Below are 27,390 nucleotides of genomic sequence, written 5' to 3'. Positions count from 1 at the left end.
GCATCAGCAGCTCTTCGGGCAGTTTGTCACTGTTTTCTTGGCGCTTTGCGTGCTGCTAGCTGTTAATCAAGGGTCTTTTTTTTTCCTATTTTTTTTTTCCCCAATTTTTGCAACAGCAGCGTTAATTGCTACCCTCTGTTTTCGCAAAGTTTTAGCCGAAGAGCCTGATATCCCTATGCTGTACTTCCCAGAGCTCTGTGACATTTCACTGGCATCCATTAATGCTACAGCAAGAACATCCTGAGTCCGCGGTCGGTTCTTTGGTGCTTTCTGAAATAGGAACGGCTTACTGGAGGACAGAAAGAAAAGGCTCGGGTCGTTTCTGCATGTGCCGTGGAGCGGTGGAAAAAGCTGTGTGGTGAAAGTACTTCCAGCATGCTGCGAGGAGGGAAACAAAGTGGATTTTCTCCTGTGTCCTTCGTATGCTCCTTTCCTTTCCGGAGTTCCGTGTGCCGTACCTGTAGAAGAAGCCGTGCTAGTGCGGGAGGGATGGTCTGACGGATAAGGTGCTGATTTAGGCCTCAGGAGTTTGGTGCTCAGTTATGTGCGAGATGGGTGTAAGTCACTTTGTGGCTCATCTGTTTCCCAGATTCCCTATTTGTAGACCAAGGCTATGGATTTCAAAACCTCCCTCGGGATAAGGTCATACGTTTGGATCCTCTGCGTAGCAGGGTGACTGAAGGCACAGTCAGCTCTCTTGATATCTAGCTATGTATTGCAGGTCACTATGTGTACGAATATATAGTCTGATCACAATTTTATTAGTTTCAAAAAGGATCAGGTGTAACATTACCCTCCTTGATTTTCAGGCATGAAATATTTCTTGTGTTTGAAGGAGAGGTCAACTTTTCCTAGTTCATTAGCTGTTACCAGCTTTGCTTCTGAGGAAAGCAGTCTTTGTCAGCACCTTTGCTCGCAGGTGGAAGCACGGTTGTGTCCCTGTAGAATGCTTGTTTCTGTTACGTTGTGTTGGTCTTCTTGTACTACCAATAATTAAACACAGCTTTTTTCCCCCCTATTGATCAGTTGCTGAAGTAAAAGAAACCTCTATCCTCCCCATGCTAACTGTTGACATGGAAAACAAGGAAAATGGCTCTCTGGATGTCAAAAAGTAAGTGAATCCATAGTGTTCCGTTTATGTAAACAGCACATGGATTTTGGTTGTCGTTTTCCTTTGCCTTACTGCGGTTGGCGATGGTGGGCACCCCCGTCTTTGCTCCTTTCAAACCTTCCTGTTCTTCCTTATTTTTACTGCATTTCAACTTTGAAATAGAAGAGTCTCGGGCACTGAATCGATTAAGAGCAGTACGTGGGAGGACTGTATAGCAATGGAGAGATGTAGAAGGTAGTTACTTAAGTCAGGGGCGCACCTTTCTCCATTGATTTCTCCTCTCAGCCAGAGACTACAGCCAGCGGTAGCGCTGTACCCGCCTCTCTGCCTCTGCTCACCTGTCTGCTAGCGGCCTGTGCAGAACCGGCGCCTGATGGAGAGAAGGGCCCTGTGTGGAGGTCTCCCCTCTGACTGATTCAGAGAGACGTACGCCCTTCTCTGCTGACTGCCGAGCCGCCGAGAGCTGAGAAGCAGCAGCATACGTCTCTGGTGTCCGGTCTCTTCTGGAACAGATGTTTTAAGCTGTTTGCTGGAGAAGCCCTGAACTGCTGGGTTTTTACTTTGGCCCTAGGGTGGGAATAAGGCGGAGACGTGGTGTGCACTGCTCTATAGTTTTTCTTTAGCGTGATAAGACTGCGGGCTGAGGGGTAGGAACTGTTTGGAAGGCATTTCCGTATCCTCAAAGGTCAGCAATTCTTAGATTTGGACTAGCAATTCTGAATGAAGAAGAAGTGAAGTTCTGTGTGGAAAAATTTGGCCTTGCTGCTTTAAGGTTAGAGAAGCTGTGCTGAGATATACAGATCTACAGATATATTAAAAAAAACCCAAAGCACCACAAAGAAAGATACTGGAGAGAGTTCTTAGTCTGTCCTCTCAAACAGCAACACTTTTGCAAAGCTGCACCTCATTCTTCTCCTTCAGGGCTCTTTTCAATAAGCCTTCCAAGAAAACTTGACAATGCTTAGGCTCCCAGGCACTAGAGCAATATTATTATTGTTATTACTAATAACAATTGTAATAGTGATCACTTCAGGATGCTGATAAAATGCCTGATTATGACACAGCATCGAAAGATCCGATGGCAGCCATTAAAATCAGCGCGCTCCCCCTTCCCTGGAGACGCTGGTTACACCACACCGACATCAAACGCGTTCTCCTCTTCAGTCCCCCCGACCAGATGCTGACGGGTATGTCCCTCGGAAGCCACCTTTGGCTGGCAGCCGTGCTTCTGCAGTGAGGGCTCTGTGGTGGGAGGAGAAGGGAGGCAGCCAAAACAAGGACAGTTTACATTTAATCCTTTTCCCCTGAGGCTTAGGCGGTAAAGGCTTGACAACTCGTTGGGAAAGCGGCTTTTTAGAACTGGTGGGGATCGTCATGAAGCCGATGATGATCGGGAGCCGTGGTTTCTAAATGACTGCGTACGGCGTGCACATCGGCAGAGGAAGTGTTTGGCACTTTCTTGAAGTGGTTATAAATAGCTTGGGTAAAATCTGTTCGCAGCTGTATCCTTTCAGGCCTTGCTGCTTCTGCCACATGATGGCAATAAAGGCACGGGGACAGCGGTGAAAAGCAGGCGAGCCTGATCTTTATTCATTAGCGGTGCATCTAGTATCTTGTTACAAAGGCTAAAACACCAGTCCTCTCAAGATTTTACAGCATCCAGGATGTCTGGCATCAGCCTGCATACGGCTAAGCCGTGGCTGCTGTGTATTCCCTGTTCTCATCTAAAGAACAGAGCTGGGAGGAGGCTGTTCAAGTCTAGAAGCCAAATGAGCGTCTGTGTGGGTAGATGGGTTAAAATCCAGCCAGCCTCCAACAGCCTGCCACATGCCTTGGAGTCTTCTGCAGCTGGAGCTGTGGAAATTGGCTCCACTTGACGTCCAGCATGATGCAGTTCCTTGAGGCAGGAACTTGCAATTATTTCCTGTGATTAGTTAATGACTCGGGTAGAGCCCCTGAAGTCATTGCAGTTGAGCCTGGGATGGGGCTGGACCGAGCTGTAGCGGTGAAAGAACTAACACACCTGGGCTGCAAGAGAAAGTTGTTGGAAGGAGGGTTTGGGACCGTATTGACCTTAAAAAAGTGGTTTGAGAAGTCAGCAAAAAATACATTTAGGAGATGTTTTTACAGACTGAATCTTTTATTTCCTCTTTAGGAAGAATTAAATTCGGTATCTTTTAGGATTTGTTATGATTTTTTAAAATATTGAGTTGTTGAGGGTTTTGTTTGTTTGTTTTTAATTTTAAGTAAAAGATGAGTCATTGAAAGTGATAGTCTATGTCTTGGGTGAAATGCAAAGATTTAATGATAATTCTTCAAAAGCTGCTGTTACAAATAGGTGTAGGTTTTGTGTGGTGCTTTTCACTTTTCCTTCTTAAGCCTCAGAATGTGCACAACGCCAAAAATCTTAACTGAAAGGCGTTCTTTGATTAAAAAAAAAAAAAAAAGGAAAGAAAAATAAAACCAGTACAACTCTGGTAAGGCCAGATAGTCTTATTTTCAGTTTTGCTGAGCGTTGCCTTTCTGTGTAATGACAGTCAGTGAAGCGATTCATGAAGTTAAGTCATTCCTTGATGGGCAAAAGTAAGAAACTCTGGCCCTTTGCTCATTGCACCGAGATACGTGCGTATTCCATATGGGAAGTGAAAAAACCCCAGCCCTGCTTTTAGAAGGCCAAGTGCAGCGTGATGCTGAGGTTGCAGTGTCAGTCCCCAGGGCCAGAATTCTGTTGCCGTATTGACAGGTACGTTCCAGGAGTTAAGGGAGAAGCAGAAATCGTTGTGTTCACGAGTCCTCCTGCCCAGGGCTCAGCGAGTTGGAGAGACTGGGAAGCTGTAGAATCGGTGGTGGGAGGCGCTATATGTTTCGCCTCTCTTCACAGCGGGTAGGAAAAACGGTTGGCCCTTGATTCATGCAGTTGTTTTGCTGAACGACGTACAAGTCTAGGCAAGACGGAGGTGGGAACAGCTGGAAAAGAAAAAGTTGAAGGACAGAACAAAAATGCTGTCAGGAGAGTTTAATCCGTGTTTCTTTTCCGGCTGGTGCTGTTGAAAATCAAAGTCCTGCCTCTAAGCTTTGGGGCCTGAGATGGCCAGGATTCTGACATCTGCCCCAATCTGTACATTTTTGATTATTTCTACTTTAGCATTATGGTTAAGCATGAAGAGCAGTGGAAAATGTTTGACGTGAACTTTGGGGCTTCTAGTTGGAGAAACATGTTAAAGAAGTTATTTCTTTTGGTGTCTTGCTCTTCATCCTCCTGAATTGCTGTAGGAAAAGCAATCGAGTTCACAGTGTGTCTTTTTTTACCAAGAACTTGCAGCTACATGAAGGTTATCGGAGATAGGGTGATGGCAGGTTGAGTTTGAGAAATGCAGGGTAAGGATAGTAGTAGGAAAGATTGGTTGGGTTTGCTACTGTAGAAAGCAATTGCCTGAGGTCAGTCACAGAAGGAATTCATTCTAATGGTGTTTGACAAATGCTTTCTCAGATTCATAGCTATGGAAAGAGTCCATAGATTTGTCCAAAGATGAGTCCAAAACCACTTTGGGGAAATTTTCTCTATTGAGTAATCAGTGCACTCATTCGTGCCTCTCTCTTTTTTTTCTGTTTCTTTGTTTTTTCTTGGTTTTTTTTTGTGGGTTTTGTTTTGGGTTTTTTTGGTGTGTGTGTGTTTGTTTGTTTTACAAAGCAGAGGTGGCTTCCAGTAGTTTCTACCCATGTTACAAGGAAGCCCAGTCTCACCTGGGAAAAGAATAATCGACATGCTGCAGTTCTTTTTAAGTACTTGGTAGCTGAAAACAAGCTGCAGTCTTGAAAGACAGGGAGTTGTTACCTGAGTCATGGTAGTCTTTGTTCTCCGAGTGCAAAGGCAGCACACTTGCAGGGAAAGATCCTGACTGATTACCTTGGGCTGACGTGAAGATTCACGTACTTTCTTCTTTTCTGAAGGGAGAGGGACCTCAGGTGTTCTCCAGCGTCAGGTCTTTGAAACGGAGGGGAACAGGAGCGACTGTTGTGGATCAAGGCGGGGGGGGAGGTGTGTCGAAGGAGACTCTTCCCGGAGGAACACGGCAGGAGGGGATGTGTACCTGGGGTGTGCACAAAGCAGGAGCACATGCTCTGCACACGTGTGGTGATTACTTGTCTGGATTTGCACTTTGCAGTTCAGTAGAGAACGGGAGACCTCCGGATCCTGCTGACTGGGCTGTTATCGATGTTGTGAATTATTTCAGGACAGCCGGATTTGAAGAACAAGCCAATGCTTTTCAAGAACAGGTAAATCCGTTAGGAAGCGCCTTTTGGCTGCCACCAGTTTCTCACATTGCACGTTTTTGCCATGGACCTGTTAAATGGGAGTGAAAATCCCATGTTGATCGGGGGGATTTCAGTCTGTTAGTGGGTGAAAATCCATGAGACTGTGATAATACTGTTCAACAAGATGTGGATAATGACTTGGACTTTGTTTAAAACAGTCGTCTGAGAGGTGAGGAATCTAAACAGATATTCCGGCTTGGACTGTACAACCCCCTCAGTTGCACTGTCTTGTAATTTAATATGTAAATGCTAATTCCCTTCTTCCATAGTGTATTGTGCGAATGCAGTCATGAGTATTTATAAAATCCAGGGCTCCTAAGCAGCAGGTTGTTTTGAAGACCTGGGGAGAAGAGGGGGCTGCTGTGTCACACTGAACTTGGCAGTGCAAGTGAACAGGGAAAGGACAAGTTGGTAATAAAGGGGAAGAATCTCTTCAGGCAGAGGAGCAGCATGTTTGTAGGCCTCAGTCTGAGAAAGAGGTTGGGTCTTCATTTTGGGGCCTCGTAACTGCTGATGGTGATGGGTGGCTTCTTTTGGTAGGTTTGATCAGCACAGAGCTTGACAGGCGCGTGGCCCCTCGTGGCTCACCTGCCCGCACGCTGGTAGGGTGTGTTAGTGGGGCAGGACAGGGCAGTTGACTTCCACAGGGAAGGAACTTGCACCTCCAGATCATCAGTTCGGCACCTTCCCTGATCAGTCTCTAGGTTTGCGTGAGACTCCCGGGAAGTTAGTCACCAACGCTTGTGTTTAGTGATCAAAATGGATGGCGTGACCTTCCCCGGCGCTGAGCGAGCGCAAGTTATTGGCAGCTTTGCAGGGAAACTGCATTTGAGGTGAAAGAGCGTTACTGCTGGTCAGGCTGGTCTTGCTGACCTTCAGTGAAATCCTGTCTGGTGGTAAGTGAGGAGTAGAACACAGCATCTAAATTTAGCTCTTTGTTCTCGGGGGGTGAAAAGCCTGATGTTGGGTAGTTCTCCGGCGGGGTGCAGAAGAGGCTCTTTCTGCAGCTGCTGCTCATTTTTCAGAAATTGAAAATGGGTAGAGAGGCAAAAAAATTGTTCAAGTGTATCCATTCCTTAATACTAGCATCCGTGTCTCCTCAACAGCCCTGGAGATGTGGCTTAAGAAACCACACAGGCAAAGTAATTGCGGCCTCTGGGGTTTGTTCCTTATACTGACGGATACCTCTGACTTTCGTCAAATATCTTAACCTCTCTCCCCCTCAGCTGACTTGTCAATAATACTGCAGTAATCACTGCTGATCTTGCAGCAGCAAGGTGACGCTAACCCACGAGTTTTGGCAAAGCGACTTGCAACAGCCTGGTGGCAAACGGCGTAGAAGTCGAGCGTAAAGGTTTTATTACTATTCTGCAGCGAGGGCAAGTGGCTTCAGGAGGATAGCTGAAGTAAGCTGCTTTTTTAGCAGTGTCTTGCCAGGGCTCTGCTAGCATAGCTGTGGGCAGAAGCGTGGCTGTGATTCCGCTGCCAGCTTCGCTTTATGCCGAAGCCTCGGAGAGAGAGGCTGACACCTGCCACCAGGATGTGGCCAGGAGCTGTGGGACGGACGCTCGCAGCCCAAGTCATTGCCGCTTCCTTCCCCGTCCGTTCCCTCAGCAGCACGAGGAGCAGCAAGTGCCTGGTTCTCCGTGCCAGCCCATTCCCTGCCTGCCCCAGGAACAACCCTGTCCCTAACCTCTTACCAGCGGTAGCGTTCTGCTTCCTCTGCAGAGGAGCCGTGGCTTTGCTCGCCACTGACTCTGTGCAGTTGTGGTATTTGTTATCAGCAACTCCCAGGTACGGCAGCGCAGCCAGGTTCACTTTGAACCCGGAGCCATCCTCTGTCTCTGGAGGCACCCGGCATGCTCTGGCCATCTCCGTTGTCTCTGTCATTCGTACTGCAGCAACCTAAATTAATTCCATCTGCTGCTGCCCTGAGTATGTACTGGAAGGGGAATGAGGTTGTAAATGGTAAAGGGAAGTGTTCTGGTTTCACCTACAACACTGGGAAATGGTTTTCCGCTGCACTGCTTCGGTAGGGCTAGCCCAACCGTTTCCTTACCAAACCTCCATTGCCCAGAACGTAATCATGAGATCTATTATTACGTTCAGCTTTTACCCAACAGTCACTGAATCCACGCTTTGAGGCGTCTGAATGCATCTGGACTTACCCAAAGCAAGTGACTCAAGGAATTTTTCAGACCTGAATTTTTCTTACAACAGTTTAAGGAAAACCAGAAGACATTTTAAGGACTGCAGAATGTTTTATTTTAAAACTGTATTGTAAGTGCTGGTAAGCAGTGGTGATTATACATTATTCCTTCTTGGAGTTTCACTGATGTCAGCAAGTCAAAAGAGCTCACTGATGAAAGCAGATTCAACTGAAAGAGGTTGCCCGATAACAAAAACCCGTCAGCGAGCAAATCAGACAGGCCAAGGAGCTGGGGGCGCAGGATAACTAAAGAGAGGGGCAGACCAGATGCAGGATGAGGGTGTGAACACCTGAAGAGCTGCTGCCTGCCGGTGCGTGGCCGAGCTTTCTCTAGGAGCACAGCGGGCTGGGGCTCACTCAAAGACCGAAGCCGTGTCTGGAGACGTGCTAGCCCTGTGCCTGACCTCCGCTATTGCCCGTGTGGTCCTCTGGTTATTTGCCGAAGACAATACGCTATTGCTGCTGAGGTCATCCCGGCACGGGGCGGGGGGATTGCTGTTGGCTGTAGTTGTGCAGAGGGGTGGCCCTGCAGGTGGCACTACAAAGGCATACCGAAAGCTGGCCTTGAACTTGCATCCTGAAAAAAAAAAATCCAGAAAATAGAGACGTAGCAGAGAAGAAGTTCAGAGAAGTCGCCAAAGCATTCAAAGCCTTACCTGGTGCCAAAAAGTGGAATGACTGTGCCAAATCTGCAGAAGCAGGTTTAAGTGGAAAACTGAGAAGTGGAAGAGGTAAAGCTTACAGTACACACAAAGATGTTAAACCGCTTGAATTTTGAATACATAACCACTCCTTTCAACCCAGATATCTTTAGAGAATGAGTTTTCAATGAAAGCCTTAGTACTTACCAACATTTCTAGAATCCACAGGGAACCCTATGGAAGAAGAAGGGGAAGGAATAGATGCTTTCTTCCTATTCTTGGAGTTTCTTCTGTTCCAGGTACGGGATTTGCTTCATTTGGACCCTACCAAGCTGGAGGCTGTTCTTCCTCCATAGCATCACTGAACAGCAGCAGCAAAGGCCACTTCAGATCGGTCATAGCCATGAGCAAAACACTCACTGGTGTCAAAATTCCCATCCGAAAGAATTGTGACGAATGGAAAAGAGGGGGTAGAAACTGGTTTTAACCATTAATGTTCTCCACAGTAATTGACAAGAGGGACCTGCTATATTTGGGTAAAAAGTTAGTGGAAACTTTTTCTTTTAGAAATGCTGTTACATTGTGTTCCTCTGAGGAATTAGCAGCCATATCTGTTGGGGAGATTTTTAAAGAAATTCCACTTTCAGCTCATCTTTGACTATGCTGTGGTTTGTCCATGTATTTTATATTTATAAACTTTATCCAATCAGAAGAGAGATCAGTCGGGACGAATTCATGCTGAACTCTAACACAAGTCTTCCTTTTTTCCACGTTGAGTTGTCATCAAGCATGGGATCTCTGACATTTCCAGGACAACATTTAGTATTTGTAAGGAAGATGCTGCAGTGGGATAAATTGATGGGTGATGTTTATAATATTTATAAAAATGTAACATTTGAGCAATATATTATCGCGAACAACAATAATCTATGCAAGCATTTGAACTGTTTGTTGGCTATTGATACCAAATTCAACATTCAATAGTGGTTTTTTATTAAAAATCAAAAAGAATGCAGCAGCAGAGCCAAGTCCAGTGCAGGAGAATGCCGGGAGGCTGTATTCTCCTTTGGGCTATGATGACCTTGGGAGGTCTGGCTGTGTTGTGAGACACCAGCCAGTGCATCGGCATGGAGCTGTAGCTCCTGTTTCCTGAGGAGTGCAGTGTGGTTGGACTGTAGGGATGTGTAAAGGAAAGGATGGTCCCATGTCTAAAACAGAGGTGGGAGCTGAGTGATGTGGATTCTTTCTCTTCCATTTTGACCTTTGAAAAATCATTTACAGGTCATTTTCAAAAGTACAAGGTTTTGAGGTGGTAAAAACCCCAAAGCCTACGGGATTTCTAATCTAAATAGGTCAGAAAGCCAAGGGTTGAGAAGAAAAAATCCCAACATATCTGTGATTTAACAGTGGACATTTTAAGCAGCAACAAGTAGGGGGTTTTGAGACCGAAGCTAGGGAGTTGCCGCTTTTATCCTCTTCCGTTATAAGTGGAGGAAGAGAAGTTCCCTCCGAGTGTTGAGCTCGACAGTTGGGCCCTTCTAAAATTTCTGATTCCAGGAGTCTTCCCCCACTCCCAGGACGCCTGGGAAGGTTGGCCTTTCCAAAAAGGCACCTGAAGTTATTAGCAGATACTGACTAGTCCAAACTTGCATGTTGCTGTCAAAGGTAATTCTTCTGAAACGCACTTTATAAGCCGCCTTCTGAAGAGCATCCTTCCCTTTGTGGCTGCTAATTAGGCCATCGCACACGTACCTGTTCGTTTGAAGCAGATTTACAAGGAGGGAATTTTGAAATGAGGCTCATTTGGGTTTTGTGCTTGCCTAAGTGGTTATTTATGCCTTAGTCAGCGCGGGCGAGCGCTTGACAAGCAGACGGCAGGCTGTAGCAGCTATAAACATCGTTTCAGGAGAAGAAAGGCTACCATTTCTTTTCTCCTTGGTCCTCTGTAGTAGTCTTCCGTTTGTTGCATGACTGTTCTCATCTGTTAGATTTGTACGTTTGTCTTTATCAACTCTTTAATTCTTCTTATAGGAAATTGATGGCAAATCATTACTGTTGATGACAAGAAATGATGTACTGACTGGACTTTCATTAAAACTGGGGCCTGCGCTGAAAATCTATGAATATCACGTAAAACCTCTACAGACACAACATCTAAAGAACAACTCTTTATAGCGAATTGTCTAATTGGGGTCGTGTTGTGCCTCAAACAGTAAATAAGCAATTTGGTTTCATGTGATGGAACTTTGTAAAGAGAGAATATATCTATTAAGAATTTAAACCAAATTCCGATATATATCCTATTGGATAGAGTTGGCAATATACTACATACTGAGTCTGAGCTGGGAGAGGTGGCGTGTATTTTTTAGGTAGTACATAATGATTTTCTCTTTTAGGAACTGTCAATGAGCATGTTGAGATAGCTACAACACTGTGTCCAGAACAAAAGGGAGGTATGTCGTTCTCATTTTTGAGCCAGACATGTTCTTCATTTCATGAATTTAAATACCAAACGCCCCCCACCCCCCCCCACACACCCCCCCCCCCAAATAAAGTTTACATGCACCTTTGGGAGAGAGGAACCAAGTAAAGTAGGTTTTGGGTTACACTGAAGACCTACTAAAATTATTACTGATAATTTTAGGATGGGGCTGACACTTGCCAACTCACCCTTTTTTGCAGAGGGTCCTATTTTGACCTTATTAAGGTTTACTTGTGGTATGCTGCAATGTTTAAAGCTGTACATACAACTAACATAACCCCTTCGATAGCAGAAGGCGTTGCTGACAGGTGAAACTGGGTTGTGTATTTTTTGCTGTCCTTTAAATTTTCAGCTTGTTTTCACCTGTTTTTAATAGTAGTTCTATGTAAAGTAGAGTTGGTTTTTAAAAGTTTGTGTTGCTTTGCAAAATGAAAAAAAAAGCTTCGTTTTGTTCCTTTTTTAATTTATGATAACTTGTTTTCTAACATTATGCAGAAATTTGTAAAAAGAGTAAAATTCTGCACATTTTTAATATTGTCTGTCATTGGTGTTGTAATGGTTGATTTTATTTTTTTTTTTAACGCTTAACAGTTTGAATACTTGTTTTAAAAACTGAAAGAGGCTGTCTCGTCACCATACATCTCTGTTAAAAGAGAGTCTTGTTCAATCTGTTTGTACCAGTTCCCGATTTGATAGGTTGCTTGCTATTTCCCAATAAAGCATTGCTTATGTTTGGATTCAGTTTACTTTACAGATCCTTTACTTTCTCTGTTTCTTTGTTGTGGTATATCGGAGCTCTTGTTTTTCTTCACTTTCCCATTAAAAAGGTACCAAAACCTACTTAATATTCTATGTTCTTGTGATTACTTTTAACGCTACTTACCAAGATATTGAAAAATGTCCTTATTCTTGCTTTTTCTTATCTAGTGTGGTGTACTGCTGAAGGAGAAGCCCTGATGGCAGCTCACCAGTCACATCTGTGCTTCTCTTGTGCCTTTCTAGAGCTGTCGGTGGTGCAGAGGCGCTGTGCTGGCCCTGGTACAGCAAGAGGGTGATTTACCCCAAAACGCCTGGGCGACAGCCCACGGGTGGTGCTGAGCACTGTCTGGGCTCGCCGTCTTCTCTGGCCCAGAGAGCTTTGTGATGACCCCCGAAATGGGGACGTGGAGTTGGGTCAGTGAGGCCGAGCGAAGGAACCGGGGAGTAGGAAAGGAGCAGGAGAGCGTGGTGAAAGGGGAAGCGGTGCGGGAGGAAACGGCGAGGGGTGCAGCTGAGACGGGAGAAGGTGAGAGAGAGCGGTGCTGTCTGCCAGGTGGGGACAGGATTCGGGGAGAGGAAGGAGAAGCTCCTGTAACCGCCTGCCGAGGTGGTGGCCTTGCCTTTGCTTCTGACTTGGCCAAGGAGAATCTGAATTGGAGAAAACTCAGTAACAACTCGGTGTTATCCAGCAGGGATTCTTTATTGCGGCGCCGGGCAGCATGGGGGATGGCTCCTTCCAGACGTGCGCGCGCAGACGTTAGGATTCTTGCCTTATATTTACAGCTTTCGTGTGTATTCATGACATTTCTAAGGAAAGATTGGGTTATTCTAATCATTTCCAGGAATTCATTAACATAAGTTCCTCCCATAGTCCCGCCTCAGTCCGCCCAAGTTCCGCCTCTGTTGGGGGTCCTTGGTGGTCGTTGGGGATGAAGGTCCGAGTCTTCCTCATGGTTGAACTTTTGAACTTGTCCTGTGGCACATGCCCTGTACCAGCCTGGGGCTTTTCCAGTTCGCAGAACCAGCTCTTGCTCTCTGCCCTCCCTGTCTCCTCTGCTCAGTCCTTTGTGTTCCTTGAGCCCCACGGTTGGATCAGAGGATTCCGCCTGGTGTCCTTCGCTTGGCGGATTCTGCTTCATTCTTATCTTTACAGTGTTAGTCAGCAATGGATCTATGCGTAAGGGTCAGTACAAATCGGCCTCCCTTCCTCTCTCTAAAGGCTGCCCAGCAGCTCTTTTCTAAAAGCCAGTTTCCTAAAGGCTCGTTTTGTAAAGGCTCGTTAGCCGTTCTTTATTACAAACCATAACCAAGCTTATGGTTTCTGGTGTTGAGATTTGAGAAGGAATAAAGCCACGTTAATAGCTATGCTGTAGGGAAAGCTCACAGTATATGGTACAGTCCATAAACTATGTACAGCAGCGTGCTTTCTTGTACACTTTCTAACCTTTACACTGTACAGCGTATTTATTTGGGATTCAAGACACGAGATAGGAGACGGGGAAGCATTCACCATTTCCATCCCTGGTACTGTGCTCACTTCAGGTACCCGTCTGTTAGCGGCAGGTTTGTCAGTCACAGTCTGAATTCTGCTTATGCTTAGTTTGGTAGCATCCAGAGATACTGCTGGGAGTCGGGATCTTCTGGAAGACCAGGTTCAAATCAAGAGCATCGTCCCTGCCCTGGGGAATTTTCAGGTACAGTCTCTATCAGGCTAATTACAGGCTGCAATTGAACAATTATACATGAAACTCCGAAATATTTTAATACAGAGTTAGGTATGTTTATGAAAAGGATTGCGTGAAGCAGCTGCATATGGCACTCTGGAGATGCCTGCCAGCCCTGTAGGTGTGGAATTATTGTTGGAGGAGAATACGTAGCGCTACGTTTCTGAAGGATGCAGTGAACAGTCTCTCTTTCTCCGTTTGCATGTTTGGTGTGGGATTGACACATTTTGTAGCTCTGTGGATGACACAGACCCAACAGTGAAACATACTTATTCCATGGGGGAGTAAAAATCTCACTGCGCAGCCGTGAGGGTGCATTAGGTGATTACCGAGCACTGTTCTTCCTTTCCGTGTGCTTTAATGAGCAGATGAATGGCATTCACAAACATCCAGGTCAGATTCCCCTTTTGACCAGTGCTGCTAACTGGTGGAGACAAGTCGAGGCACAACAGAAAGCTCGCTGCAAGCGTGCAAGGGAATTTGGAGGATGTTGCTTAGAACCGTAACTGATTTTTTTTTTACCCTCCCTGATCTTTTTTGTCGTTTCCTGCTGTTTTCTGAGCTTTCTGATGCTGCTGTTCCCTGAGTGCAGGTGACCGCTCTGGTTTTGTCTGTTAGGTTCTTCTTGCTGTTTCTGGGAGAACAAAAAAACCCCCAATCTTTTAAAAAGAGCTTGGAGGGTTTGAAAGGGGAAGTCAAAGGCAGATTATTTTTAGCTACCATTCCTCTTGCAGAAAACACAGCTGCTGTTGAGATGAGGAAGCGGCCGACGGGCGTTGCTGGACACCGCGGCAATCCTGCAGTTCTGAGAGCCGCAGCGCTGTGCAGGAATCCAGCCTGGAACACGCAGCTGGAAGGATCCCTCTTCCCTGAACTCCCTCCCCGTGCTTTGGGGGTGGTTGAGCTGCCGCGTGTCCGCTACGCTGATACTGGGTGTGAGAATGACGACGATGGTCTCAGTGCTGCAGGTCTCCTTGCTTTCACCAGTAATTTAGAGGGTGGCTTCCTTCTCCTAGAGGCAGCTTTAAGGAGCAGTCAGCTCCCCTGCCCTGCTGCCAGACAGCATAAAAGCGGAGAGACGTGCTGCAGCCAGCGTCCCCCTCTTCGCTCTTCTTCTGTCGGAATCTTTCATAGCACTTTAAACAATCATTTGAAAGATTACAGTAAGCCTTTTTTGGTGTGATGGTTGTGAAATGTATATTGGTGGTGGTGTTCAGCTCTGGTGTTCGCTCTCCTCTCAAGCTGTAGCTCCACGTGCAGAGCATGTTCTCTTTGCGTCCAAATGCAGTGCCAGGTACCGCACGTAAAGCGCATCGAAGGCAACTGTCAGCAAAGTGCGGAGGCTGTGGCTGTGCCCGTCCACCAAGGTCGCTTTCTCAGCCCAGAGGAAGTGGTTCTGTCTGCTTGCTGGCATCTCCCGTCCCTGTGTGTTATTGTTCCCTTTAAAACAGTTTGCTGTAGCGTGCTGCTCTTCATCAAGTCGTAGAAAATTCTTTGCTCTTCTAGGACGGGACTCGGCAGCTGTAGCCAAGGGAGTAGCCGCCCATGCATCACGCCTGGTTAGAAGTGGCCCAGGCAAAACGTCACATTAGGCCCTCTCTGTCAGTGATTATTTGCTAATGAACTCTTTTCTCACTGCTTTTTTCAACGTGTCCCTATTCTACCTAGTCCTTTACCTCTTCCTCTCTTCAAAAATCAGCATTTAATTGGTCTGTTATCTTCAGCAATCCTCTTTCCACTGTCAAGTTACAACCAGTTATTTGAAAAGCAGAGGGTCTGTCTTTCTGTGAGTCTGGGGGGAAGCTGCAAATGTTATTTATTTATTTACTTATTGAGTATGGCAATATCATCTAAAATGTGAAGACTGAGTCTGAGCAGGGCCACAAAAACACTCTCTCACTTTGTCTCCGTTCTGGTTCTTTACTTCCAAGTCAGAACAGCAGCTCCTTCCCTTCCAGGAACAGGGTTTGCCCCAAGAGCTGTGTGGGAAATGAATTGGCTGTCAATGTGCCTGTGAACAGTGCGACTGCCACTGGCTCAGCGGGGCGACTGGAGCGGTGTAGAGAAGGGCCTGCTCTGCCCCCTTGCCTTCACTTCGGGGACCGTTTACACAGGCAATGGATTGGCTCCTGCTTCACCTGACAGAACGAGAGGGCTCGGGGCTTGGGGATGTCAGCCGGCAGGGCCCGTCCGTGTCCTGTTCCAGCACGCCGGAGGCTGCCATCCCCCCGCGTTGCTCAGTTCTGGCAGCAGCTCCCCCCGGGGGCGGTGCAGAGGGCCGGGGCCGTCCTTAGCCCCCCGGCAGCCTGCAAGGGCCGTCTCCACTGGAACGATGGGCAGACTGGTTTCATGAGTAGCTTTCATTCCTGTTGGGAGAGGCTGCGTTCTTTTTAATATGGGAGTGTAACAAGGTCATTCAATTCCTTTTTGCTTAGCCCATATGATGTGGGAATTGTTTGATTTAGTGATGTTCCTTTGGATCCCAGGTGTGTATCCAACTTACTCCCAGAATAACATTAGCTGGTAGATGCTGTCAGTTGCGGGAAGGGAACTGTAACCTCAAACACCGGGAGAGCCCAAGGGGAGCACCGTGAAGACTGTCAGTGTCCCTTGGTCTCCATGTGAGGGTTTCCTTGCTACTGGAGGCGGCTGGTGAGTACTGGAGGCCGCTGTTGTATTTATATGCCGCACTCCTGAGCATCGTTGTTAGAGTCAGCAGTTACAGCTGCCGTATCATCAGCTGATCTGCTGATAAGGCAACAACGAAAGCCTTGGCATCGGCGGGCTTGCAGTCATCTCCAGATGTTCTCTTCCCCTTTTCAGATGATTGCTGTAAGCCAGCTGCCCGGCTCTACACACTGCGGAACTTGCCATGTTGAGGGTGCCCCTGACTTTGGAGCAGCTAAATCTGTTCCCCAAAAAAGAAAAAGGGAGGGAAGGCTCATCGTTTGCACCGATCTCTGATCCAAGAGTAACTTTGCTTTGTCTTGTACTGGCAGATTGTGGCAGGAGGAAGGAAGTAAAGAGTAAGGAACTTGTAGCTGAGTTTGTTTCCCAGCCAAACCACAGGGAGAGGTGTGGAAGCGGCTGTGTGCCTGGGTGTAGCGACCCTGTTTCGCAAGGATACTCCTCTTCTCCTCCTCCTCCTCCTCCCTTCTGTATAAATACCACATGCCAGTTTGCCTGGGCTTCTCTACCTGGAAATACGTGTAATCCAGAAGATTTGGAAACATGGCAGGAGTACAAGGCCATTAAAACTTGAGCTCTTGTCTTTCGCAGTCAGTTGTAGGTGTTAATGTGGGAATTGGTGCCTAATGCCGCTCTCGAGAGGTGGCAGAAGCCCCCCTCAGTACTCAAGCGCTCTGGTTTCTGCTCTTCTGCTTCCCTCAGCACCAAAGGTTTCTCTGCCCCCTTGTTTTTCTAGTTTTGAGTGCCTCCAGTATTGTTTGGGTTGGGTTTTTGTTTTCAGCTCTGAAGTAGCCAAGATAGGAGAGATACTTGTCCTCACTGATTTTTTTTTTTTAATTTATTTTCTGTTCTCTCCCTTCTTTGATTCATCAAGTATTTTTTTACTATCACTGTCTTTCCTCCTCCTCTTCCCTCCCCCCCATCTTTCCTGCTTCTCTCTTGCCTCTGTTACCTTACGTTCCCATTCTAGGCTGGCTCCCCCATGCACCTCCATCTGTCAGGGCCTGGGCTACACATGCCTGTCCCCCAGGGAAGCATCCCCTTGCAGCAATACCTGACCTGCTGTGGTCACCTAACGGGACTGAATGAATCCTAGAATCGTTAGGTTGGAGTAGACCTCTGAGGTCATCAAGCCCAGCCGTTGACGTGCCACCACCATGCCCACCAAACCGTGTCTGCAAGTGAAGTGCTCCTCCAGCTCTCTCTGGCAGGCGGCGGTAGGGTACGTGCCCCTTCCCTGGTTCTCTCCAGGGCTTGTTCTCTTGTGAGCCTGGCAGAGGTGAACGGCTCTCCTGGTGTGTCATCGGGGATGGATCTTCCTGGCAGGCTTCAGCTCGGTGCAGCTGAGAGTCTGCAATAAACCTGTGCCACAGCTGACCCCTGCTCGTGTTGGTTCTCATTCGATTTTCAGAGATCAGTCATACACCAGCTGATTTACTAAGTGCCACTTATGCATGTTTTTTTTAATAGGTATATATATACACTTACGGGAGCGGGTGTGTGCGCCTGCGCTCAGGTACGTGTGTGTCTTGTCTGTCTCAGCCTGCTATGAACGGTAAGGTTCCTTCTCAGAATCAGAAAGTGGTTTATATCCTAATCACAGCTGAGATGGGAGTTGACATTTTTCGATCCTATAACTGGCGACGTTTAATAGGTTTCCTTTCTAGATACAGCTGTGTCCTTCCCAGGAAGGTGGTTGGTTGGCTGTTGTCTGTACACAGCTAGCGGGATTCTGACTTTAAAAGTATTTATATTGAGATTTCTAGCCAGAAAGCGGTTTTTTGGTCACTTTAAGTCAGCTCAGTTCGATTTAGAATCAGGGTTCTGTACTCCTGATAAAAGCAGGATTAAAAAAAAAGAAAGAAAGAAAGAAAAAGACAACTTTAAAGAAGAAAAAAAAAGTAGCTGTAATAATCAAAACTGACAGGTTGAAATGTGTGCTGGAAAGCAGGTAGCCTGAATAGATGTAGACTAACACAGCCGGAGAAGATGGATCGCTTTGTGCTGGCCTGACGGTGACATTCCATCTCTGTTTTAGCTGCTGGCTGATGAGTTCAGCTCGTGCGTTCTGTGAACGTGACGCTGGTTGCGCACGGAGCACGATCAGCAGCCGAGGAGGATTGCGGCTGGCCTGTCCCGGGCAGCTCTCAGGGTCGAACAGAAACAGGGTGCGAAAGACTTGGACGCTAGAACGGCAGGAAGGTGTTTGTGGGCTTGAAATACCCCGTTTCTTGGTGGGAGGCTCCAGGGATATAGCCCAGGGCCGATGTTGCCAGCAAGAAGATGTGTTTTAAATGGCAATTCCCCGCTTTGCTAGCTGCTGCTCGTTTTCATCGAGGGTGATTTCATCAGCAAAGCATCACAGCTGCTTCTGAGTAAAACAGTGAGCTGCCTAAAGAGCTCCTCAGGCCAGGAACTGAAAACCAAAATAAAATCTCTCAATTAAAATAACGCGAGTCCATTGTGGAGACTGAATCTAACGAAGCCAAGGGGAATTTGGTCACGTTTCAGGCCCAAGTCAGTCTGGCTGAGTCCCATTTTCAAGAATGATTTATGCCATTGTTATCTGAATCTAATTGCCATATGGCAAATTTGGGCTTCTTCCAGTCGCCGGAGTACTTTCTCGAGAAGCCGTCTGCCCGCCTGCCTGACTCGGGTTTGCAGGGCTGGACGGAGCTGTGCCCAGAGGCCTTTAAAGACTTGCCGAATGTCTGCCTGCCTGCGGAGGTTTCTAGAAATCACACTGCGTGAGTGTGTGTGTGTGTGTGTGTGTGCGTGCTTGTTGCCACAGGAAAGCCCCGATAAACCACTGCTTGCTGCTTTGTGTCCTCGTTCTGCCGTGAAGGCAGGCCCCTACTACCTTACAAGCCTAAAAATGAAGCACAAATAGGGACGAAGGAAACCTTCCGCCTGATGCAATGAATTTCTCATGAGGTAGAAGGGAAGTGGGTTGTGAAGAGCTGCCTGGTTTAGAAAGAGGAAAACGCTGAAATGTTCAATAAGATCCTTTTTAATCTACTTTTCCACCTATTGGTGGTGACCTGTCATTCGGACCAAGGCTGCTCAGTTCGTGAGGTTAAAATTGGCTGAACTAAAGTGTATTTCTTTCACTTACAATGTTTGCCTTTATAGATAAGTAGTAAATGGTTTCATTTCTTATTTGGTAAATAGTCACATACTAGTTTGGTTTTTGATGTTGCTCTTTATTTGCCCTTAAAAGATACGTTAATAAATTACAAGCACCTAAAAATAGCAGAGATAGCAAGACCTGAGCCCCCAAGCGCAGTACAACACAGTCTAACGAGGTAAAAAAAGAACATCCCCGGCAAAAGCTAAGAGTGTTGTAAATAAAACTTTGGGAATTGGCTCGTGGCCAGAGAACAGTCCGCCTGGGACAGCGTCACTCTGCGGTGTCACTCGTCCTGTTGTTGTTCAGGAGGTATCTCAGGCTTGGCAACAGTGTCTTCCCTTCGCCTCTGCTCCGTCCTGCTCACCGAGGCCAGCTCCTGTCTCGCGGAGCACCTCAGCGTGTCACGCGGTGCAGGACGTGTCCCTCCGTTTGGGTGCCCGTGACTTTAACGGTCAGAGGGATGCTGCAGGTCTGCCAGACCGAGAAGGCACAAAGGCAACAGAACTGCGGTTTTCCGAAGGAACCCTGGGCAGTTCCCGCTGGATTTGCACGCTGTCGCGTGGAGTCTGTGCCCGCGACGCTCGGAGAACACGAGGGGAGCGGTTAGAAGCTGGCAGAAGCTGAGCGGGGTGTTTCCGTTGCAAACATGGCAGCCGCAGTTGGCGAGAGGAGGTTTGTTGGCTGTGTCGTTTTATCGCCGCGTTCAAAGCTATCACCTGGGGTAACTAAAGCAAGATCCGCAGCGTCTGGCTGGCTAGCTTTCCCCCTCCCCCTCCCCAAAGTAACGGGGTCACTTAGGTTGACTCCTGCCTGCTCAGAAGTCATGAGGAGATTATTAGACTAAAGAAAAGTGTTTAATTAAACTTACAGAGTGCGCCCCAAACCTCCAACACCTCAGTGATTAACCTAAAAGTAAGTCTATAGTAACCGTAGTCTGGTGAGTAGCAGCAGCCATGCGGTCAGGATACACGCGGAGGAATGAGTCACACTGCAAAGGAGAGATGAGAGAGACTTTTTTTTCCCCTTTTCTTTTTTCATCTTCTTCACAGAGAAATCAGTGTCTGACTGACTCCCTGTTCAGTTACTGGGTCGGACCTCAGCTCTGTCGATCGCTGTGGCATCCAGGGGTCATGGCAGGTTACATCCGTGAAACCTTTGGTCTCGTGCCTGTATATTCATTTTACTGAAGGAACGTTAATAAACAGAATATAGGGAGCTGCTGATTTTACAAGTCAAAATCATGTTACAGACATGATCAAATTAATTGTTTCGTTAAGAGGTCTGGGAATAGCTGGTTGAAGATTAATTGACTCTAATGTTTCCAGCTGGGATTTTCAAAAGAGCGTAGGGGATTTCAATCTGCAAATCACACTGAGACTCAGGGACAGGCTTTGATTTCTCTGTTCCTGAGGGTCCTTCAGAAATCCCAACCTCAGGAGTTCGTAGAGGGAAAAGCAGTCAGCGATGGAAGAGGCCGGTAAGGACTACATGCTGATAGGAAAGCCGAACTGTTACGTGTATCAGGTAGCCAAGAGGTTCAGTTTTCCTGGGCAGCTGCCAGTCCAAACTGACATTGCCTCTCGTCTTTTAGCACGTGGCTTTGTGCTTCTAGGAACTTCTTCCTGCCGAGCGTGCAGGCGCAGGAGCCGTAGGGAGTTTCCACTGGCACCAGAACCTGAGGGGGACGAGCACAAACATAGAGGTCATTTCTGAGACAGGGATGGGCCGGCACCACCACGGCAGAAACGGCAGCTATTCACCTCCTCGGAAAACCACGCCCGGGCCCTTCCTTCCTCGTGAACATCAGTGGTAGATGTTGCTGTTACCTCAAGTGGAAGTGGAACTATAGTGTCCACCTGGCAGAGGGCAAGGGTGGGATAGGATGGCAGCAGAATCACAAGACTTGAGGAGGGAGACTAAAGTGTAAACAGACTGCAGAGCGTTGGTGCAAAACGGCAATAACCCGTTTGTCACGTGAGGACAACGCAACAGACTTCCAGCTGGACCTGGCTGTCAGCTGGAGCAGCTGTGGAGGGAGCAGCAAGTATATCTCCTCCCCTACATCCCTCACCCTCTGCCTGAGCCCAGGTTTAACACCTTGCCCGCTGTTGGACCAGTCTGCTTTGGCTCCTGATGGCTGCAGAAACATCCCTCCACCTCCCTTAGAGCGCTGGTCTCCCGTCACCGGGGGGTTAGCCGACCGCCCGGCGCGCCTGCGTGCAACCGCGCTGCACCACGGTGCTCCCTGGCCTCGGTGGTGCTGCTGGCGGAGCAGAAAGAAGAGCCGCGGCGGGCTGGCCTCTCGCGCTCCCGGGCTGTGTGGAAGGATGCCGTGACGCCTTCTGCTTGGGTGAAACGGCACGGGTCGGTGTTCGGGAATGATTTGTTGGGGTAGCCTCTGCTACAGACCCCTTTGATCCTCCGAGCGCTCCCTTTAGCTGTTACCAGAGAAGGTGATTATCCTTCTTCTGTAACCAGTGTAAATCTCCTTCAGAGCTAAGGTGGAGCTTTCACTGGGGCTGGGGGAGGTTTGTTCCCTCCCGCTCTGTTCTGTGCAGAACTGCTGCTGCGCTTTAAGGCTGAGGATTTTTAAAGAGCCCAGGCACGTCGTGTTTGGAGCATTTACTTACTTCTTTGTCGTTGGTCAAGCCTAGATTCTTCATGTCTACGACATTATAAAAAGTGTTGTTCAGGACGACTTCTATGACCTGTACCTGAAACCACGACAAGGGATGAGACAGTGAGTTCGGGCACCTTACCAGCCAACAGCCCGGCAGTCTTTTCACTCGCCGTAAAGAAAAGCAATGCCACCCCCCCGTACCCATAGGTGCAGTTGATCAAATGCAACCTATTGGACACAGGGACAACGTTGTAGCCCCCCCTTTCACTTCTACCGGTGTCCTGCCAAGCTCTGGGTGATGTTCTCCCCCACTGCGTTCGCAGCTGGGGAGCAGCATACGACCTTCTCGGTGTGTTCGTGCTGTTCTCAGACCGCCTCGCTGGACCACCGAACAGTTTCCAGCCTTACTTAGTAACGCCCAGAGGAAATAATCGGCTCATTTTGATCTCCTCAGGGGTCCGATTAACATTCACTATGGTTGAAGTAAAACAGCAGCAGGAGGAAAGAAGGTACCTGTGACACTTTGGAAAGGACGAACATCTGGATATTGTTGACAGTTTTCTGGTAAGAGGGCGAATACTCCCCGCAGTCGGGTGGCCCAGAAAAGGCTTCAAGGATACATTCGCGGATTTTGTTCCTAGAAGTAACACAGGTTCTTACAAAACCTTGTATCAGCTGTCTCTGTCTAGATCTGTGCTATTTTACCGTGGGGTTTATGTTTGCATTTTCTGTCTTTTCCCACAAATACAGAGCACATGGGACTTTATGGAAGAGCAATTTATAATATACACATGTTAAATAAGTATTTAACAAACTGGTTGTTAGTTTCTTTTCCTACAGTGTTCTGTACCCAACACTGAACTGGCCACTTAAATACCGTCTGGGGGTGCACCGTCAGAGAGAGGAGCACCCTGCGGCGTGCCCCCCGCCCCCCAACCCAGCAAGGGCTTAGCTGTGAGAGCGGCTGGTGCTCAGCAACTGCAGATCTGGCCCTTACACCCCCTGCATTGTACAGAGGGACTTTGGGATCATCGATTAGGTGATAAATATCATTTGATTTGATGTGTACCATATGCAGTCAAAGTCCAAATCCTTGCACTCGCCGTATGACCACTTGCAGAAGAGCTCTCCGCATAAAATCCTGTCGTGCCTTTCGGGAAGCGTGGTGTATTCGTTCTTAAAGAAGCCTTCAAATCCAGACTGCGTCGTCTTCATAAGTTTCAGATCTTTAATTCCAGCAAAAACAACCAGAGGACCTGCGATCCAAAAACAGGGGACAATATGAGCTCCTCCTCAGGCAGAGAGGAGGAAACCTGTGGGGGTGTACTTGCAGTGACCGCTCCAGAGCCGTGACGTGGTCTCTCCGGGACTCGCTCGTGTGCCTCTGTTGCAGGCCTAGCTACTTTCAAAAACTATCTTCTGTGCGCTGCAGAAAGGCGGGAAATGCGACAGGAAGTACCGAAATCTGAGCTTCATCTAGAAAACAGAGGATCCCATCACGGGGAGCCGAGGACACCCTTTGTCTCGTCTCCCTGGAGCTAGGACGCGCGTGGGGTTGGCCCTCACGGATGTCAGTTCAGGGACTACTCCAGAGGGAAGGGTGCGGAGGAGAGGTGTGGGGAGCCTTTCGGAACAACACAGGCGAGTGTAGAAACTCTCTGTACAAAGACTTGGAGCCTGAGTCAGAAATTTGCTTTACATACCCGGCCTGTTGGGAGTTCTGAGAAGGAAAGGGCGAGGAGCCAACGCAAATCCCCGCAGTTCAGCTAATTAGCAGGAACTGGCACTGCTACAGATGCCGCCCACGGGTTCCAACTGACACTGGTTTTGCTCTTGGCCACTATTTATAAAACGTGCTGTCGTAGATCACGGCTGCATGGGTGGATTCCCATCTCCTAAAGACCAAACAGCTGCATCCTGAACTGTCGTCTTCTGACAAAACCTTTTGGCTAACCGATTTCAAGCGCTCAGTCACTTAGAGCACTCTGAAAACGGAAAATTTCACGGACCAGAGCTGCCGAAAAAGCAGATTCAGAAAAGAGAAATGTTATGGCACGCGGGCTCGCTCAGAGCCCGTACAGACAGCCCATGGCTGAAGCCCCAGCTGCTGTTTCTGTGCTGCTCTCGGGGCTCACACCAGCTAGTTCAAAGTGAATCCTTGACTACATCTGGCGCGTAGCAATCCTGCCTTGGACTGGGAAGACTGACAGACTTTGTCTTTAAACCGTGTCTTTGCAGGAATTTATACTGGAAGTAATTCCACTGCGATGGGTATTTCAAACTGAGATGATTGTTTAGAGGTTTGGCTTTTTTAAAGTGGTGTGTCACTGGAAATGATCAAAACTGCATATTTCTTCTCTTGTTTACATTCACTATTGTTTTTGAATGAGTCCAAGGAGGTGTATCTATAATTTTGGCTACATCCACCCGTTATTTACTAAAGCTTTAAAAAAATAATCTAAAGAAGAGACTGTCCTTAGAGAGGATATTCTGGATTTTGTTCAGGTCTTGAATTCCTCGCTCGGGTATAAGATAACCCACCTGAAACTGGCCCTGAGGAGCAGAATGCCTGGGCACGGTTTTCGAGGTGAACAGCCCATGCTGTGCATTCAGTACGTTTTGTGCTCGTGCTGGCTTCAGTTGTCAGATGTTGACTCTGTTCAGTTACGTACAATGTTTTCAGTTTCCAAAAAAACTCTGAGCCTTTTATCGGCCGATATAATAGCAAAAAGTAAGCCTATAATTCTATTAAGCCTCGCTAGCTTTCTTTTAATGATGAGAAAAGTGTTAAAAAGATAGGATTAACTGAGAAATAAATTTCTGTGTGTGGCTGCTAGGTGCATAGGAAGATGCTAAAGATAGAGAAGGTTCTCTTACAAGAAAAGTAAAAGGGATTTGAAAATCTTCTCTTTGGTTATTGTTCGGCTAGGCAGGGAATCCTAAAGAAACAGCTGAAGGGCTGCAAGGGAGGATGAAGGAGGAAAGGAAGTTTCTTCTGTAACCCTTAAAGCTTTGTGTTTGTGTAGAACCTGAAATTGCCGCATTTCATGCTGAATTTTCAAGGTGATGAAAAATTCAATTCAGTCTGTACATTAACAGCAGCAGCTTTTCAAGACAGCATAACCTCTTGTTCTCTGTTTTTTTGTATTTAGGTTTCTTTCTTACCACTTTCCAGAAACCAAAGTCAATACTATTGAGGCTGCCAAAAATACAGCAGGAGCGACCGTTCCTAGGAACACTAAAAGAGATTAGGCCGAGGGGCGCTGGAGACTTGCGTGGGCTCCCTCTTGTCTTTCGGCGGGGACACGGGGACGATGCTCAAAGGCGCCTGTCGGAACTTGTGTCCTGTCCGCAAGTGACAGTGGTCTTGTCACTGGTCCTAACCCCGACCCGTTAGGAAAACAGGGAGAGAGGGCAGGATGGGAAATAGTTCTCAGCTGCATTAGGGCAGTAACAGATACCAAACTGACGCCTAAAACCCGCTGCGTGAAACGCTGTGGTGGTCTCAGCTCAGCTCCCAGCAGTCTGAGAGGGGTTAAATGAAACACCAACACAGGGAGCTTGAACTCTCCCTCTTGCTGTGAGTCAGGGCAAGAAGAGCTTCACACTCCCTTTGGAATGCCAATTTACACACAGATGTTGAAAGCCTTTGTCTTTTAAGTATCACAGATCTCTTAGTAAAGGCAAAAGAAAAGGTGTTTTGTTTACGCACCGGTGTGCAAAAATAGTAAGCCCACTCTGAGGCATTTCCATGTGAAAAATGGTTTGCACATAGACCCGGAGTGCTCACAACATTCAAGCCAGCCTGGCTTGGAGCAATGAAATTGCATCTTTCTTAGAAATAAGACCAAGGCACGTCGATGGGGTTTTGAAAACGACTGCAAACTAGGAACCGGCCTACAGCAGCGTGGTTTCACGGTACGTTCTCCATAGGGTAATGGTAGTGGTGAGACTGCAGGATATAGCACAGTGTGAAAAAGCAAGCAGACCGTTCCCGGGCGGCTGTTGAACCCCGTGACAACATCCAGCGGTTCTGCTGTTGTAGCCGTTCTGTGTTTAGGATATACCTAACGAACGGGAGCTACGTTAGTTCTCCAGCCATGCCTCAGAGATCAAGGACTGCCAAATCGGACTCTAAAAGTATCCTGGTAGACCTCTGGAGCGGTTTGGCTGCGCTGTAAGCCCCGTAGCACCTTTAGCTGTGTCTAAAGCCATCTTCATCCCTCACCGGCGGAAATATTTACGGAGAAGTAGGGGGAGTTGCAAGTTCTTTGCTCACCGTTTCGGCACTGCTCAGCTTCGCAAAAGCGGATCCCATCAGGAACGCAAATGAATGCGTGGACGTGGGGAACGCCGTTCTGCAACGGAGAGCGGGCATGTAAGTAAAAGCGCAGCAACCACTGTCCGGACTTGAAAAGGGGAGCTGAGAGAGTGACAAACGGCCCCAGCATACCCAAACTGAATGTGTTCGTGTCATACGTACCTCGTGTAGACGTTGCCATGGTACTTCTTGAACGTAGGTTTTGACGTACGCCACTTGGCAAAATGTCATGAAGTATTTGCAGATGTCTATAGCAAATTGTTCTAAAGTTGGGATCTAAGATGGCAAAGAGTATTATTAGAAAGAAGCAATTACCTCACGTACAGAAGTAGATCGTTCTGGTTGCTGTGACTATTTGGGAAGGATCAGCGTGGTTAAAAATACGGATTTCTCTCATTTCTGGTTTTGCACACCGTGCCCACTCGTTTGACCAGCTTTGCAGCACGCGCTGCAAATAGCAGCTACAGAGCCACGTCAGAAATCTCCCATGCGGCGGTGCAGCGAGCTGCAGTCCTTGGTCTGAGGGAGGCTGCTACAGAAGCCTCACGCTCCGAGGATGTAATGCTGAAATAATCATAGTGATATTCTGATTAAGCTTTAGAGGCTAAAAATGGGATTTCATTACCGAGACAGACAATTTACGCTACAGATTGTCATTATGATAGATACAGTTGGGGGAGGTAGGAGCACCGCTAACAGAATTAAGAGGAGCCTCACGTACTTGGAGACCTTCTGTTTAAAAATGCTGTGTAGGAATAATGCAGTATTATGTGCTATTAAAAGCGGAAAAAGATGGATCTTGTATGACAGATCTACAAAAAATACTGCTAGCTCTGTGAGAAAAAAAGGCTCCGGAAAACTAAGGAGGAGTCCGCAGGATAAGCACTGGAGGAGGAAAAATTCTCTCCCGAGTCACCGAAGGTGACTTTAGTGCCAACAGGGGCAGAGATTGTTTTGATGCATTTTAAAAATAAAAAGTCAGCGTAACAAACGCTTCCCAGTGAGGTCACAAGGAACAGCAAGGCTAGGACAAAATCACAAATACCCCATGTTTTTTGGCCAAGGCAAGGACAGTATTCTTTATGGTGTCTGTAGGTATCACAAGAGAGTTGTTTCCATCCAGGTACTCCTGAGCAGAGGTCAGCCGGAGATGCGTGCACACTTCCACTTCTTTCACGAAGTGCTTCTTCCCCTCTCTGTGAAGGCGAAGGAACTTAATGGTGTTCTTGCCGTATTCGCAGTTGAGGACCTCCACGTCCTTGATCTGCAGAGAAAATAGGTGGTCGTTGTAAAGGAACTCAGTGGCACAAAGCCTGAGTCGATGAAATGTGAACAACAGTTATGGCCTTTTTGTCTGTGGTGACCCGTGATAATGGAAACATTTCCAT

General features: G+C 47.5%; 2 protein-coding genes across 2 annotated transcripts; one reads left to right on the top strand and one right to left on the bottom strand.

Annotated features, from left to right (window-relative positions):
* Nucleotides 1-221: 221 nt before the first annotated feature.
* SAMD13 (sterile alpha motif domain containing 13) lies at nucleotides 222-10,453 on the top strand. Its single transcript, XM_009961221.2, has 5 exons — nucleotides 222-330; nucleotides 529-561; nucleotides 1,027-1,111; nucleotides 5,278-5,389; nucleotides 10,310-10,453. The coding sequence occupies exons 1-5, from the start codon at nucleotides 222-224 to the stop codon at nucleotides 10,451-10,453; spliced, it is 483 nt and encodes a 160-aa protein (XP_009959523.2).
* A 10,145-nt stretch (nucleotides 10,454-20,598) lies between these two features.
* On the bottom strand, nucleotides 20,599-27,390 carry LOC104341663 (uricase). Its single transcript, XM_009954814.2, is given in 8 exon segments — nucleotides 20,599-20,736; nucleotides 21,692-21,775; nucleotides 22,195-22,318; nucleotides 22,751-22,937; nucleotides 25,961-26,039; nucleotides 26,165-26,278; nucleotides 27,048-27,311; nucleotides 27,313-27,390. Coding segments are annotated over 8 exon segments (1,068 nt in total).

Source organism: Leptosomus discolor, chromosome 3 (assembly GCF_034619465.1).
Source record: "Leptosomus discolor isolate bLepDis1 chromosome 3, bLepDis1.hap2, whole genome shotgun sequence".
NCBI classification, from domain to species: Eukaryota; Metazoa; Chordata; class Aves; order Leptosomiformes; family Leptosomidae; genus Leptosomus; species Leptosomus discolor.
The sequence above is the reverse complement of the archived record's forward strand: the minus strand, read 5'-3'. Positions and strand labels throughout refer to the sequence as shown.